The following is a 17,548-nucleotide window of genomic DNA, read 5'->3' as shown; positions in this document are numbered from 1 at the left end:
GGAGTGACAAGCTCAGTGCTGGCAGTGGACAAAGCACAGATGGACAGCACGGGAGTGCGTATGGACAGTCATGGTACTCTGCGATAATTTGTGTGTGTGTGTGTGTGTCGTGGCCAGACTGTGTGGGCATGGAAGCTGTGGCCCCCGCATACGCCGCAATCATTCTCTCACTCTTTCATTCTCTGTCGTTGGCAGGAGTGTAGATGCTATTATCACTTCAAACAGAATGGATCATGGTCATAAGAGGGCTAATGGCAGAGCGGCGCTGGGAGGAAAGTGTGTAATGACATCACAGTCGATGGCTATTGACAGAAGGTGTGCGTGTGATTGCGAGTCACCTTGAACACCAGCTGTGTGTTTGTGTGAGTGTCACTCATTTCGCATCTCTCCACGTGTACATGTGTTGATGTGGATGTGTGTTTGTTCTGGTCCACTTGTCCCTGAAACATGTTGTTACTACTGTAGCTGCTGGGATGTCTCAGCGCCGGTGTTAGCCAGACAACTTCCAGTGCACTGGTTTGTTTTGTCTATTAATTTCTTCTAAACACGCTCTATGTCACCATCAGGTCAAATAGCGACACCTTGGACAGAAGGTCAGAATGTGCAACTACAGTCCACCACTCATTCAACAGCATAATGTTTGAACATGAGATTGGATTGAGAAACACATGTAGAGCAGTAGTGTTATTTTTCTAATTTCTGGTATAATATTAACAAAAGCTCACATTACTCCCTGTAGGGTTTTAAAATGTTCTGTGAATTAGTCAGAAAAAGCTGCTCTGAGAGGTCTTTTGTTAAGTTCAATTCTTCATGAAGCCATATAAGAGTCAACTACAGCACTGTTCATATATCAAAAGTTAATTTATTACACCGACAAAGGCCTCAAAAAGAGCCTTGACTAATCCTCAACTGAGGTGTGTGCTTATCAGTCACCTTGAACTCCAGCTCCATGGCAGTAACCGTCTCGCCGGGCGGGGGCTGGGTGAGCTTCTGGATGTGGGCGTACAGGTTGCGTGCTGGCACCTCAGTGTTGCCACAGGTGGCAGCCTCCAGCAGGGCCTCATGGATGAAAATGTACTGGTCTTCAGTCTGAACCATGTAGTTCCTCTGGGCTCGCATGCACGTCACATGGCCGTAGATGTCGACAGATTTCTCGTGCTTCATGCGCTCCAGCATGGCATCAATCACGATGAAGCAGCCAGTCCTGCCCACACCCGCACTGAAGGAAGGAGACGGAGAGAGAGAGAGAGAGAGAGAAGGGAGTGAACACCTTAATGTTTCACTATATATAACTGTCTTATGTCTGTCTACACAAGATCCACTGATAGGACAAATACATGAGAAAACAACTATGGAGATAAAGGTACAACTAAAGGTTATCAGTGTTGAACTGGAAACCCAAAAAGCTTGTAACCTATTCAATCTTCACAGGATTGAGTTAATATACTGACTAAGAGTATTAATCACACAAGGTACAACTGAGTTCTGCATTTCATCCAGTCTCCTGTGCTGTGTATACACAGCTTGAGAAAACACTCCCCTTAATCCATGGAGGAAACAACGCATGAAAAACGAACACACACAATGGTAAAAACGAGCTTTTCATTTACTGTATACACACATACTGAGCTCGTTCCCGCCTACACCCACCTGCAGTGGACCACCATGGGCCCGGCATCAGGAGGATTGCAGGCCTTTACTCGTCGCAGGAAAGCCAGGATGGGTGTGGGGTACTCTGGCACCCCGTGGTCTGGCCAGGCCATGAACTGGAATTGTCTCACTTCCCTCTTCTCACTGGAGCCGTTCTGCAGTCAGTGAAGTAGAAAGGTGTAAGTCTGAACTTAGTTAGAAAGCATGACAATTATAATTGGCTCTTTTTTAAGAGGATCTGGGAAGAAATGTTTTGAACAAGATAAGGTCAGACGGTTTGGGTGAAAAGAAGCTGAAATTTTACAGTTAAAGTTTGAAAAGCACAAGGGATTCGTCAGAAATGTAGCTATTTTAAGCAAAGGTCTCGAGGGACACTTTGATAGCAGCACATAATGTGCTCTACTTCATGGCTGTGATCATTCTGCAAGTGTAGGTGTAGATGATGTGTATAATTTTGGAATTGAACTCCAGCAGTTTCTCAGAAATGGTTTCTTGGCATTGTCACCATTCCTGATTGAAACCAAGTAACCGCTCCAGCTGGCAACGTGCATTTAATTAGGAGTTATGATAATGTTAGAAATTAGATGTAATGGAAAAAGAGTGGGTAAAGGTGAAGTAAAGGACTAAACATCAGTCACATCATCATGGCACCAAAGTGTATGAATCAAAGTGAAACAATGAAATCGTTTATGGCCTTTCAGAGAACAAGAGACAAATCTTGGATGTTAAAAACCAATTACAGCAGTGAAAAAAGGACTCCAGTGGTAATACTCTTTATCTGTCTTCAGAAAAATAAGAAATTACATTTTAAAAAGGGGCCTCAGTAATGATGAACTGCAATTATCTACTGGGAACATGTCCTTCATGAGCCTGTCTCGCTATATGGTTAATTGCAAAAGAAAAAAGGTATCCCTGTACCTTGTAGAGGGCGAAAGTACGGACGCTGTAAGTGGCTAACTCCACTGTGTCAAGCATGGTGACCTGGATCATCCCATAGGTCTCTGTTCCTCGCGACGGCCAGTACTGGTCACACTTCACCTGGCAGAGGAAGAGAGAGGGCAAACTGTCAGGAGTGAACTGCTGCTAACATCCACCACAAGACTAGTGAGCTTCTTGTAGGATCACACTGATTAACAAGGAGGAACATTAGAGAGGTCAGATCAAAGGCTTTGTCCACTGGCTAATTAAAAACTGAAGACTCACAGTCAGCTCCTCCAAAAAAAAAAAAAAAAAAAAGACTCAAGTGAACTGAGCATGTGCATCCATGTGTGTCTGCATTTGAAGGAGGCTTCAAAAGTGAATTGAAAAGCACACCTTGTCTTTTAGCATCCCGTGATTATTTTCAATTAGCTGATTGTCAGGTGGTTCGCAACCCTTTGTAATGCATGCATTTGGTGCATTTGTAATGATTGGAAGGGAGAAGTGTCTGCAAACCTGCTCTCGCCTGTCATGAAGGGACAGCAGGTTCTGCCACCTGGCTCCATATGTGCACAGGGAAAACTTCACGGCGGATGAGGCTAAATACCCTCCAAATACTGGCACTGAGTGGCTTTGCTTCACTTCATGTATCACAGAAATGTCAAACTGGCTTTCGCCACAGTTTTCACTTTACTTCTCCATGATGAGGATCAACTGGCATTAGAGCGGAACAAAAAAAAGGGAAATAAAATTGTAATCTTCTTCACTCAAACATTTACATGAACCCTTCCTCATCAGATGGATGGAAGTCACTACTTTCTGTCACAGGAGTTTGGCTACGGTTTTCAAACAGCAATAATAAGGCATCTGTTCTGGAAATGTTGGGCAAATGTGTCCGAAACTGCTTCTGAATAATTTGGATTTAAAAAAATAGGCCATGCAGTCGCACAATCATGCCTCATTTGATTTTCATAACACCTAATTTAATAGCTGTTCACAGGGTCTGAGAGTTTCTAGGGGCGATGAGTCACATCATTATCTAAACACTGGGCAAAGCCTGCTGATTGGTTTCGCTTCCAGCTTCTGAGCTTAGTTGATTTTCGGTCTGTGTTTTCAAAAATAAAATTTCGTCTGGAAACTCATTCTGAATTTGTGGGGCAGGTTGTTTTCCTACAAACTTCCTAAATCCACCGTGAATCTTTAAAGGCAGTTAAATCCATTGTCAACAAATCAAAGGCACTGAAATAACAGCCTGAGCTAAACCAAAGTAAATTTCAATGTGTGTGTCAAGTCATTTGACAGTCTCTCTCTAAAGGTCAGCTCAACACTCAGTTTTTACTTACAGAAACAGAGCAAATGCAAACTCTTTTTTAATGTCAGAGTTGCTGGGACGAGGACTTGCTGCTATTGATCTGGATAACATGAGTGGAAGAGATTTGGCAGCGGTAAGCTAATCATATTGGTGCTGCAGTACCGAGTTGACATTTCGAAGCACCTTGGCTGTCTCAGCGAGCTGGTACAAATTGACAAACAAAATGCGCTAAAATTCACCCCCTCACATTTCACCTCCCCTGGTGACAGCTCCCATTCACAGGCAGAGGCACACCTTGCAGGAGAAAGTCAAATGAGTGATGGCGAACCACTTGCAGTACAAACATATGGATTAGCAGTCACCACTGTAATGAATATCTCTGGGCTGTCTGAGCTTGGGTGGCAAATTCTCCCTCACGAACACACACACGCACACACCCACCCACCCACCCACCCACCACAGGTTTCACTATCATCTGCTTTGAACCTTGCTCCTCACATGTCGTCACCTGGCCTTTTGCAGATGACACGCACCTCTAATCTACACACACACACACACACACACGGACAAGTGAGTAATAGCTCTGGTCTCATTTCACGTTCTGACCTTTTATGGTTTTACTAACTAGTAATGATAGTGCTGAAATTTGCCTGCCGCTGGATGCCGTCATATTTATCAGGCTCCCGCTCTGTTTGGCATAAGACATCAGTCTGCCTGGGTGGTGGGAGGTTGACTCATGCACCATATGTGTATGTGAGAGGGAGACAGACAAAAAGATGATGTGTATTTATGTTAAGGGAGTGGACTAAATAACAGAAATTTCCTAAAAAAAAACCCCCAAAAGCAAGTGTCTAATGAGAAGTACAGCCAGGATTTTGATGTTTTGTCCCATTAAATCATAGTCATATTAAATAATGATGTTTTCAGGACTGATGCAGAAGCAGTATAACAAATTCAGCTTGCTGGTAGTTGTCTCACAATTCAATGGAAAAAATCCTTTAGAAATCGCAACAGAAATTGATATTACATACTTGTAATTGTTATTCAACTAAACATTTACTCCTCTGTATAGCAAGAGTGGCAACTGTGATTTATATGCTAACAAAACACTAAAAATGTTTTTCAAGCCGCATATGGAAGATTCTTTCAAAAGTATAAACATCACCAATGGAGACAGAAACGCTTCATGCTCCTTCTGTGGGAGCTAAACACCCTCTGTTGGTTTGGAAATTACACAAAGTTGACTCCACCCCAATGGATGATGTTATACGAAAGATTTCATGGGACCCCTGACACAAGTGGGCAAGAAATGATTCCACGTGCGCTGGTGGAAAGCAGGTTTGGTTCTCTACAGCTCTTTCCAAAGCGTTGGCAAGCCAATTGATTCTCAAATGTGTGTAGGAGGCAGGGACAGGCTGAGCGGCTGTTTCATTTCTCTTTAAGCCCCTTATATTGTGGTGTTTCCATTATTTTATTCCTGTGTACGTATGTGCGGCTGTGACCCCGAGATAAAAGCAACAGAGCGTGGTCATCCATCACAGAGCTCCGAGATTGCCACTCAGACATACTAAACCTATTGAAAGGTATTAGTAAGGATGTGTTATCCTCGCTGACTGAACGCGTAATAAAAGTCATCTTATCAAACACACCCGCGCGACAGATATCCTCCAAGGTACAAATAAATGAGGTCTGTTACAAAAGGACATGGCGTGTCCATAGTTTGCCTAAATGAATAACTCAAAATTAAAACAGATGATGTTTGCAAGATTGTCTTTACTAGGCAAAACATTTGCTTTTTAACAGACTCACTATCGATGCAAAGTGATGAACTGAATGAGCTTCAAAAATAAAATAAATAAAATAAAAAATAAAAAAATCAATGTCTAGGATTTTGGAAATGAACTCCGTTACTTACAGTCTGTAGCCTAGAGACTTTGTTTCATTAGGGCACTGTATGCACACGCTAATAAAGCACCACATATTGGCAGGACTCCATGCTGATTTATTTCCTCCAAGGAATTCATGAGCATGATTCTGTGATGGTAATTAAATGAACCCATCCCAGTTTTGAATCTCAAGTTGCCTTTGTGCTCCTTTTTTGCTTTTATTGGCTTGAATGTATTTTTAGGAGCACACGGGTGTTGCTGGGTGACAATCCTCTTAACTTCAACTTCAGAGTTTTTATTATAGTGTCGTGGCTTTCAAGAGCCAAATTCAGAAAGCGCGAACACAAATGAGATACTCTGTGTCTATGAAACCTTGGCATGGTGATGCAAAAATAAAAGTGCAGCAATCAAGTATTGAGCTCTCTGAACAGTTTCTAAATAATGAAGGAAACAGAAAATGCATTATTATTAAAATCAAAATATAACTACACAGTACATGTTTATAATTTAGCTGAAAATATTTCTTATTTTCAATTGGGACAATGCAGGTGTTGTCATCATATGCAAAGCTGCACTGCAACTGTGCCATAAGCGGCAAACCAACAACAGGAGGGGAAATGGGAAATGGTAAAAAGCTTCTGTGCAATTTTATTTCAGAAACAGATTTATAAGGAATTCATGCAGAAGTTTTTAGAGATTGCTGAAGAGAAGAGAAGCAACATGAAGCGTCCACAGACAACCAAAATATCCTTTGAAGTCCTTGCGACTTTGATCAGGCTGACAAATCCTGCTTTAAAGAAAGACTGGGCATCTATATGCCTTCAGGCTTTGTTTGGTGTAATGTTACTTCTCCAATGTCGCGCTTCATAAATATATGTGTGTATATATATATGTATATATATATACATGTCAAAAAACTCCTTTCCTGGCCCCATTTTAACCTTTTAACACTCTCTGTGAGGTATGTTGTAGCAGTATAAATTCCAGTGGCAGCCATGGGTTCACTGGTTGGCAGTAGTAAAGGGTGCAGGATCACGTAAAGTGACATAGATTTAAATATATTAACAGTTATTAATTGTTTATATTATTATTTACTTACTAATTACTGATAGAATATATAATGTACATAATAAACTCTCAAGTCTCAGCGTTTTACAGTGAATGACACCGCGTCTCTCCTTACCCGTGACTTCTCCTCCAGTCTGGTCATCATGACGATGGTGTTGGATCTTTGCTCCCACACCATCCTCCAGAAGTCGCTCAGTGTCTCTGGCAGTGGCCCCTGTGTGGCGATGTAGGCATTCTGCTTCCTGTAGCCGTCGATGTAGTTGGCATTGATGTAGTCACTGCCTGGAACGGCTGGAGCAAAGACAAGAGGTAAGGATGCAGCTGATAGTTTACACAGCAGGGATTATTTGATCTCACAAGGTTGCTCAGATCAAGGTTTGAATCACTTTATAATCCAAAACGTCCTTTCTTGACAATGCAGGGCACACTGACACATGAAAACCAAACTGTCTCTGAGGCTTACGACGCAGGCTACTTTAACATTGACATGATCACCAGATACTGATGAAGAAAATGACAATATCTGAATAAAAGTGGAGATTTCTAAAGCAGAAGCTGCAGACACACAAAACGTCCTTGGTACTTGTAAAGACGGGTCTCAATTGACGGCAGCTATCTGAGGGGTCAAGTGCTTACATGTGCTCTTACCATCAACTGAGGTGAGCACCACTCTGGAGTGGTCATAGGCGATTACATTTGCATAGCGATTCTTTGGCTTGTTGACTTCCATGTTGGAGTTCTCCCAGGTAAACTGCTGGCCTGGATCAATGGACTGTGAGAAAGGACAGGACAGAAGAGAGACAGAAAGATGAAGAGAGAGTGATTATGAGAGGGTTTACACAGAAACCCACACAGAGGAGCAGGAGAGAAAACTCAAGCACAAAAGAAGGCTCTTGAGTGTTACATGAGTAAAATGGAACAAGACAGGAGGGTAAGGGAATACTTTATACAATGGACAACAAAGCCTTTAAATGGAACATATACCAACATCATGTCTACTGAAAAGCCACAGCGGAGCGCTGCAGCTAAGTGGTTTTCGACTGTGGAGGAGATTGTGCAGACTCAAGCTATTTTACTACCGCCGCTACACAGCTCCTGTTGGTGCATCAACGGGTTGATTATTTGCATGACATTTGATGCGTTGAATGCCAATGAAGAAGAAATATAAAGGCACTTGTTTTGTTGATTTAAATCAACAAAAATAAAAGGCCATCTTCCACAGACCGAGCCGAGAGGGCCAACATAACGCACCAATTGCTAAATCCAACAGGATGAGAGTGTTCACTTTAGTTGGGAAACGAGTAAAGATTTTTGTTGGAGCTTGAAAACACTCACCCTCTCCCTTTAGGATGGACCTATTGAATTACCTAATTCTGAGAAAACGCATGCATGACTTCTTGCGGTAACTGTGATTCATCTGTCTTTCTTTCTTTTCTCAGCTTCTATTTCTGTTGCCTTTTCTTATCTTGTATTTTTCTTTCACCCTCGCCTTTTCGGCTCCTCTGTGTTTCTAACCCTTTCTTTCTTACGTCATTTGTCTCTCGGGCTAAGGCGACAGTAGACTGCATACATATTGATCTGGTGAGATATGTGACGGCCTCCCATCCCTTGGCTCGATAATGTCACAGAGTCTCTTGTTATTCCGCATCGATCCCCCTCAGCTCACACCGGAACCATGTCCACTAACTCCCCAGACCTTTCACATCGCAAATCCAGCAGGAGTCAGAACAACACCTTTGAAATTCCTTCACTGACTTAACATGGCTGCAGCACTAATTTAATAATTGGAGGTCGTTTCATGTGAAAACGTGACAGCTCAAACATAGCAAAAACTTTTTCTTGATAAAATAAAGCGTGCCAGGTGAAGCACAGAGAAAGTGAGGGTTAGGATTCTGGGCCATAAAAAGCTTTTTCAAAAGGGCTGTTCTGGTGTTAAACTGCACGCAATGCAGGTGTGGTTTGTGAGATACTGTACTGTCAGTTCATTTCAGTTTATTTATGAATTACAGGTACAGGCTTTCGATATAGCGGCAATATGTTGTCCTATGGAGCAAAGTGAGAACTACATAGGCAAAAATCTGGACTAATATTTTTTATACAGGCTATTTTAAAACTATTTTTAAAATGTTTAATTCCAGAGAAGCAAATACTATTTGCTTGTGAATGTCATATGAAGAATATCAAGTGCTCATTGGCAACAAATCTTTCACTACAGCACCAAACTGTTCAGCAGCGAGAGTCACGTGAGCATCAGCCTATTGCCGCTGAGGAGCTCAGCACAGCCAATTTCTCTGTCCGTGCCTGCCAGTACGAAGAAAAAGATTTCATTTTCAGTCAAAACATGTCATATCTATTTGAATGTTCAATGAACACAGCAGGCGCACTCAACTGACGACAACTAGCAAACAAGTTAGGTGCAGATGGAAGAAAGAGGTGAGAAAGAAACGCCCAAGGTAGTCACGCTGACACACTGGAAATGCTTTAGAATGAACATAACGATGCTATGACGACAGCAGCGTGATGCTGCTTCCTGAGATAAAAAAGACTTGTCAGGGGGAGCTGCAGCATGCCTGATTGACAAATTCTGCTCATTATGCGGTGTGCTCATCGCTCAGTATGATGTGGACAGGCACTGATGCTAAAGGAAGTGTCAGGCGGCCTGAAACATCAGGGAGAGGAAGTCGTGAAGCCCCTACAAATTCCGTGCCTCCGGGGTAAGACGCGGCGGGAGCAGACGGCGAACGTGACTGTGACAAAGTGCCACGAGTTCTGCCACAGTGCCTCGGTTGGCACAGAGATGGGCGACCATCTGCCGGGCCGCAGAGGGGGTCTTCCCTGGCTTGAAATGGTGTGGGGAGGGAATGGGCCGGCCTGCTCGCCTGCAGTAGTACAAGCCACTTCTCTGGCTTGATTCATTCGCACTAACTCAACAGACTGGAAGGGTGATGCACAGAAGAGACACTGAATAACACAAGAAAGCACTTAATTGAGTGCAGATTTTAACTAAGGCCTAATTATTCCCCAAGTTAGCTGTTAATTTCACATTCAACCCAATAAAAAAACTTCATTCGAAGTAGAGGCAATCTTTATTACATGGCTGTTGTGCGTAAATGCATTAGTTTCAGCTTTTAAAAATCATGCATGAAAAAGGCCGTACTCATTAAAGAAACAAATGTTGTTATGCACCACATGGTTTTAAATGATTTATTTTGGGGGATTTGGGGGATTCAGCTGATAGAAGGGTGATGTTATTTATTGTTATTTTCCCAGTAAAACTGAACAGGGCAGATCAATTATAAAAATGCTGGCTAAAGTTTGGGCTCGAAGTCCAAAATAAAAGTGCTGCTTCTCTTGGTGAAAAACTGCACAGAAACTTTCAGGCTATTTCAACATATGCTGGTCACAGACTGACAGGGGTAATCACCTTTTAGACGAAGGTAGAAAGAAAGACAAAGAAAGAGCTACAATCATTCCAGCAGCCTTGTTAGATCCATCAGTGTGAGGAATAAAGCTGATGAGACAAAACAGACTGAACAATCAGAACAAATAAATAAAAGACTGCTCTTGTTTTTCTGTATTCAAGGATGTCTCTCCTCTTCATCTGGCCTCGCTTCATCCCCATACCAACTATGTGCCACTTTAAATGCAAATTTGCTCCCCTTTTTTTTGGGGGGGGAGAACACTGACATGAGATAATCCCTCACCAAGTTGCATCGGAGAGACCGCCCAGAAAATAACATTCTTCGGGGAAACATCAAGACGCGCACAGATTGCTTAAGCAACTCGCCACCTGCTCGTTTTGTGAAAAAGCATCTCTCAGTATTTAATGTAAGTGTTGGTTTCCTGGCGGGACTGGTAATAGAGTTGTAAAAATGACTGAAGAATGTCTGTGAAAGAAGTCTCCCCTAATCCATTAGAATACATGCATATGGGATCAAAGAGGCAGAAACACAAAACATTTACCCAGACACCATAACAAAGAAATGCATTTACATGGCTGAAAGGGAGGGACTCACGAACGTAGCATTAAGCGCACAGCTCTTACCTCATACTCCTGGGAAAAGCGTAGGCCGTCGTTGGCCTTCAGTCGCTCTATGTGGTCAGCCAGATCAATGACAGGAATGGGCGGGTGCTCCCTCATTCCTGGGAGAGGAAGAGGAGGAAGAGGAAGTGGCAAGAGGACAAAGACAAAAAGAGTGAGATCAAGGAGTTCCTACGTCAGACATGTACATCGACTCACACAAACACCGGTCGGACCACGAGGTGAGTGAAGCTGCCAGTGGGACCATGAGGTGGCTGTGTAACGGTGAGGAGAGTGCACTTTGTTCAACAATGCATGAACGAGAGAGAGAGAGAGAGAGCACAAGTTGAAACAGGCTTGTGACATTTGGTGACATTTGGTGATATCGTCATGCTAAGTGAGGAGGACAGAGGTGGGGCTGGCACGGCAATGCACATGAGTGACTGGGTGAGCATGCTCCTGGAAGGAAGCAGGAGGCAGACATCTCTCTGACTCCACAACGCTCAGCTGGTGACAGAGGTGGGATCAGAGCGAGAACCCACAAGTCTCTACAAATCAGTCACACTGTCACTTCCCAGAGAGGAAAAAAAACTGACTGGTCACCAGCCAAAACTCATTTCTTTGAAAATCTCTTTCCCAACAATAGACTATCTTTCGGCCCAGCCTGAAGCGCTTGGGCTGGATTAATTTCAAACAACCCCCCTGCCGCTCTCTAGATTTCTCATCGCCGGGTTATTGGATGATTTATTGCTAATCTACCGACACAAATTCCCCCTGTGCCTCTGAACTTGGCAAGGCTCTGCACTTAAACGGATTGCTGGGAAGTTGCCTTATGTGTTAAAAGTTAACTGTAAGCGACGCATGAAGAAGCTCTTAAGTGATACAGGGAGCATTATTAACCTGACATATAGCCTTCAAGTCACACATAGATCAGAAAGACACTTTAAAGAGTTATAAATACTAACATCAGCGCCTTTGGCCGAGCCCATCTGTAGGGTCGTGGGTCATGCTTTCAGATGAGTGACTGCTGGAAGCTCATTACTGCTGTAATGCTAATGGCTATGGCTGCTAACTATGGCCACTGCACAAGATGACACCTGACCAATTACACTAATTTAATACTATCATATGGAGGGACCTCAGCATGTGTATGTGTGTGTTTTGCGTGTTCAGCCAGGTCTTTTACAGCCATGTTGTTTGGTAAATGGTGAGTGAAGCCATAGATAAGAAGACTAAAGTGAGTGTAACTCTCCACACTGCTCAACTACTCATGAAACCATCTAGTCCCTCCACTTCCACATCAAAAAGGTGATGTGGGAAGTTCACAGCCAAGAGAGAACATTGCTGCATCCCTGGAGTGCCAAGCTTGTGGGCTTGTGATGTCTGTCAGGATTGCAACAGGAGGGAATGGGATCAGGATAGAGAGAGAGAGAGAGAGAGAGAGAAAGAAAGAGAGGAAGAAGGGCTGCATGTGTGGGAAATACACAATAGGTGAGAGTGCAGACTAACTTGGAGTGTTGGGGCAGCGATGAGAGCTGGGACCTGTGGAGAGAGGAGAGTGAAGGAGGGAGGAAGAAGAACACTCAATCAATGGAGATGGCTCAGGATCAGACCAGGGCCAAACAATATCTGCAACCTTTCAAGCTAGTTGGAGTACGCTGTGCGTGGTGTTTGCCCTCTCAGGACAAGTACTGTATTTTCGGCCGTTAAACAGAAGCGTATACAAAGCTTGGCTTTAATAAACTCCCCTGTGTCTGCCCAGCGCAAATAGTTTTGGCCGGTTGGGTTACGACAGCATTGTAGTCACCACAGTAATTACTGAGCTGTGGGAACATGAAATGCATGTGTTCAAACAGGCTTTAAAAAGAAGAACATTTTCTTACAGAGGATCTAAAAATTAACACTGTATTTGGAGATAAAATGAAAAATTGAGTGCTCTTATAATGTGGGCACATAATATCCTCTCCATGCACATGAAAACTGTACATGCATAACTACACCAACTGGATGGTTGGTCTAGCTGAACCAGGAAGTTGGTCTGTAGTTTCTGATAGATGTTTACAACAGTTTGGGTAATAATTTAACCATTTCGCTTTCCAGGGAGGTTGTTTAATAATCTTTATATGTGTGCATCCATGAATTCTTCTGTTCTTTGGATTAGGGTTTTTTATGTTCCCATATCAGCAATTAACTTGGTAAGTACAATCATATTATAATTTCCCTCCAATCTACTCTTCTGTAACTACTTACTGCAAACTGCACTACTCTGTAAATGGCACTAAAATGCCAAAAGCAAGTGATGTTAGTCAAGTATCTGCAAATACTAACCGAACCCAGTCTGCAAAGGATAAACCCGGTCAGTTACGCAAAGAACCATGCTGCAGCTGCTTGAGCGCCCAAAGGTACCACCGAGGTCTGTTTAACAAACCAACATGCCGGAGACATGAGTTGCAATCGGCTGGACCACTTAACGACAATCAGAATCAGAGCAGGAATGTTCACCTGCTGTGGCCGAATCAAAGAGAGAAAGAGCGAGAGGACAGACTAATGGGCTGTTCAATATTCACTCAGTTCAGCCTTGGAATCTCACATGTTTTCATGAGCTAGACGCAGCCTTGGTGATTTTTGATAATCACCACTCTTGAAGCCAAACAGCGAGGTAGAAAGGGAGAGAAAGAAGGAGATAAACGTTGACGCACAGAGAGAGAGAGAAAGAGAGATTGCTCTACAGGGAGAAATGGAAGACAAAAGAGGAAAGAGGTGGAGTGGGAGGATGGGAGAACAGGGCTCTTTTAGAACGGCAGCACTGCTTAATTCCTCTGCAGGGGTTCAAAGGGGCTGTGTGTGTGTGTGTGTGTGTGTGTGTGTGTGTATGGCGAATGGGATCTTTAATAACCCGTGAGAAGGGATACACACTCACACGCAGAAAACACACAGAAGCACGCACGAACCCGCGTGCACCGGGGTTGACATTTTCTCTCAGCTCCATTGTTCCCTGTGCCTGGCTCACCTTCACATCAGAGGCAGCAGGACTCATTACCAGCTAGGGGAAATGAAAGGAGCTCATGGAGGGAGGAGGACCGGGGGAGGAGGGAGGAGATCAGGAGGAAAAAGGAAGGAGGCTGATGCTGAGGCGGGCACACTGACACAACCCCCCTCCTCCATCCCCACATCACCACCGCGCGTGGATGGAATCTGAATTCACTCGGCCTCACTCCACTGATAGCATCCAGAGCTGGGTATGAGGGTGGACATGATTTGTTTATTTTCTCTTATTGACCAGTTTTGGACTGGTCAGATTTATAGCCTGAGGATAAATAACAATATAAGCAGGATACATGAATTTCATACAGCGAGACCTGCTACAAAGCACTAATAAATAAAAGATCCATCAAAAGAAAAGGAAGGCAGGCGTTCATTGCAGAAGATTGCTTCTTGAAATGCTGCTTTGTTTCATTGAAAAAAAATAAATAAAGAATCATTCCAAAATGCAATATCAACCATTTAAAGGGAAAAAAGAGTGCAAATCCAAGATATTAAGGAACACTATTGAAGGTATGAGTCACCTTCAGATATTTTCTTTCAGCTTTGAAAGAACATCTGATGAATTTCAGGGAGGATTTTCATTTTGGAATGAAGCCCTTCATGATGCAGAATAGACTTTTCACTCATTTTTTTATGAGAGAAATGTTGACTGAGGCTGCACTCCTTTCCAGCCCCAATTAAAATTCACACACTTAACACTGTTCACAAATACTTAACTTGCCCAACACAAAACACTTTCCTCAGTTTACCACGAGAGCTTATGTTGATCGCTTCTTCATGTTACATCGGAGATGTCACAAATTTGAGCTTCCAGCTTATAAATGGTGTAAACGTTGGCCTCCATGTGGTAACTCTGACTGGAGAACCAATGAGGATGTTGTACGTCAACCAAGTTTTGTCCTTCAGCGTTATTAAGCACATATTTTATTGAAGCTGTCAAGGCATTTTAATGCTCACACAACCTACTCTGTAATCACACAACCATCAAGCTGTCAACACTGATTGGCTGTGGTTTATTACCTGGGGTTTGGTAGTTGAGTCTTCTCATCTCCACAGGATCGGAGGAGTTGGCCAGCAGGGAGTCTTTCACCCCTCCTGAATGCTCATCTTTGGGTAAGGGTGACGCCCGCTTCCTGAAGTGGCAGAAACAGACAGGAAGGCGTTAACCCCGTCATGCTGAGAAAGCCAACGTGCTTACTAGAGGAGCTCTAACAGTTCCTCAACCAAACTTCAAGTGGAAATGACGAGATGATAAATGACATCAATGTTTTTTCCAGTCTGAGGACATGTCAAAAGACAGTAGGTACTGGGGCATTACCCCCATTAGTTTGCCAACTGGAGTTCAATGTGCTTGAAGAAACGCCATCATTTTCCTGGAGTGGGCTAGGTTGGGTTTGTTTGCCGCTGGATAGGTGACAGCTGCTGTGTGGGTATGTGTACATGAGTCTGTGTGTTTGCGTGTCGCAAAAATTTAAATGTGTGATTTTTGCTGCTGTGTGTGTGTGCTAACAACACATTGTGTTTACTGGCTTTCCAGATTGAGAGGAAAACAGGCGGATGCTGTAATTAGCTCATCAGCTGGGTGGCACAACACTGGGTAATTAGACCAGTTCAGCAGCACCTGCGCTGCCAGGCCCGGCCTAGCTGAGGCTAGCACAGCACAGCACAGAACAGAACAGAACAGTACAGCTCGCACTGGCTCAGCTCAGTCATCTGTAGCTTTGACCATCAGGCGGAGAGAGGGGAGCAGAAACTGCAGCCTGCCTGTATTCTAATGCTCAGACAGCCAGCATCTGTTGACATACACACACAAACAGGCCCACAGATGTACGCCTTCCCGCCTCTCTCACTTTCACAACTACACACACTCACACAGATACAGCTGCAGACTCACAAGCCTTCTGACTGCAAATGGAAATGGGCGGAAGGAAGCATCAGGGCGCCCTGTGGAAATTTCACATCTCATTGCACTCCATTTGCAAGTGGCGAGCGTGGGTTTTAGGCAGGAGCAGGGCCTTCTGTTGAAGCCCAGTGTGGTGAGAATACATAAAGCTGGTGGTGCACACACAGCATTAACTCAGTCCACCTCAGTAGCCGGGACCCGGGCCTCACCGCCACCTGTTATCTCATGCTGCAGGGGCTTAAGCTAATGCTAACAGCGTGACGGCTAATCTATGACAAGCATCTTTTCCTGTCCAGCTGAGATCCGAGCCAGACTGTATCCGGTTTTCCCAGAGATGACTGCTGCTGCTGGTGCTGGTGCTGAGCTGGGGGAGGGGGGGGTGAGAGAGCTGGGCATTTGTGATCTGTTCTCCACACACTTCATCTCTCCCTCTGACCCAATCAGATACCCATCTACATGACACTTTAATGCTGGGCTAAAGTAAACATGGCAGCAATCTCAATGGGGTTATTCATATCAGGCTCAAAGTGAGGGTTAAGACGTGTGAGAATGTAAGTATACACACACACACAGTGAGTGAGTGTGTGTGTGCAGAATGTGTTTAATGAGGGTAGAACAGGGCCCCTTGTTGAAACTCCTGCCACGAGGAAGCGGGGGGCGGGGGTGTGGGGTGGGGGGAGTGAAGGAATGGGTCTCGGTGGAAAATGTCAGCTTAAAAGATGGGAACATTTCTTTTTCAGCAGTTTCCCTGTCTGGCATTTACTTCACAATGGCCCATTCAACAGCAGGTGATGCCTTGGCATATTCAGATGGGGCTGATCCTGAAGGGGCGTGCCGACACTGGCCGGATAATGAAACACAGCAAGGAGACAAACCACGGCAGAGAGCACGATCTGAGGGGGGAACACTGGCACTAGATGTGGAACATGCACTGGTGCACAGAGGTGACCTGGGGGTCCCTTTGACCCTAGTTATCAAGGGCTGCAGAGTCTGCTGCTTCTCATGCCTTGTAAATGATGTAAAACGGAACAGGAACAAATCAGATTATACAAACCAATTGCAAGATATTTCCTGCTTTATATTTATTTGAGTGGATTTTTTTTTTTTTTTTTTTTTGCGTAATACCAATTCAAGTCGAGAGAAAGCGAACCCTGCAACCCTGAAGAGCCGATGAATACGACCAGTTACACAAGACAGATGAAAGGTTGGTGAGAGATGAAGTAGTGACTGATGTACAGTGACAGTACCCACCTTTCCTCTTTGCTGCGTTCACAGAGGACAAAAAGAAGGGGTGAGGGGGATTAATAGGTAACTGGTATCCATAAGGACCTGTAACTTCTTTTCTTAAAGTTTGTTCTGACTATTTTCAGAAAACTAAATCCAGTTCTTCCAAAACTGTAAGCCACATCTTAAAAGCACAGCATGAAAAGTTATCTCAATGCTCACTAGAGACTTTTGAGAATAACCTTATCATTGTTCACTGCTGGTGTTGGTCTTGGCGAATGCTCAGGTAGCAATAACAACCCGAGATAGAGCGTGATTATTCCTTAGCACATTTACTGCCTGTCCACAGTGAAAAGGGCACACAGCCACCTCCCCACAGTCCCTCCTGTTGATCTGTGTCTACATGGAGAAAGGACTTCTAGACAGAGGATGTGCAGCTCAGCAGTGAGCTGTCTCAGGGCCTATTATTAACTGGCCCTTTTCTATGTCTGCCGGTGATGGCAGCCACACAGCAGACTGCT

At 44.0% G+C, this 17,548-nt stretch overlaps 1 protein-coding gene across 5 annotated transcripts in view; it reads right to left on the bottom strand.

The window, feature by feature from the left end:
- The window catches only part of LOC124069352 (receptor-type tyrosine-protein phosphatase F), a 154,057-nt gene that overhangs the window by 9,080 nt on the left and 127,429 nt on the right, over window positions 1-17,548 (bottom strand). For 3 of the 5 annotated variants that reach the window (XM_046408439.1, XM_046408441.1, XM_046408440.1), the window contains 8 exons: window positions 14,921-15,033; window positions 12,365-12,397; window positions 10,880-10,977; window positions 7,483-7,606; window positions 6,950-7,125; window positions 2,569-2,688; window positions 1,651-1,805; window positions 934-1,219 (listed from right to left, as the gene is read on the bottom strand). In XM_046408439.1, coding sequence (XP_046264395.1) covers window positions 934-1,219; window positions 1,651-1,805; window positions 2,569-2,688; window positions 6,950-7,125; window positions 7,483-7,606; window positions 10,880-10,977; window positions 12,365-12,397; window positions 14,921-15,033 — 1,105 coding nt within the window. The remainder of the gene's footprint in view (window positions 1-933; window positions 1,220-1,650; window positions 1,806-2,568; window positions 2,689-6,949; window positions 7,126-7,482; window positions 7,607-10,879; window positions 10,978-12,364; window positions 12,398-14,920; window positions 15,034-17,548) is intronic. The other 2 variants (XM_046408442.1, XM_046408443.1) reach the window with 1 other exon arrangement.

Source organism: Scatophagus argus, chromosome 13 (genome assembly GCF_020382885.2).
Source record: "Scatophagus argus isolate fScaArg1 chromosome 13, fScaArg1.pri, whole genome shotgun sequence".
Taxonomy (NCBI): Eukaryota; Metazoa; Chordata; class Actinopteri; family Scatophagidae; genus Scatophagus; species Scatophagus argus.
Note: the sequence above shows the minus strand (reverse complement) of the source record. Positions and strands in the feature narration are given on the sequence as shown.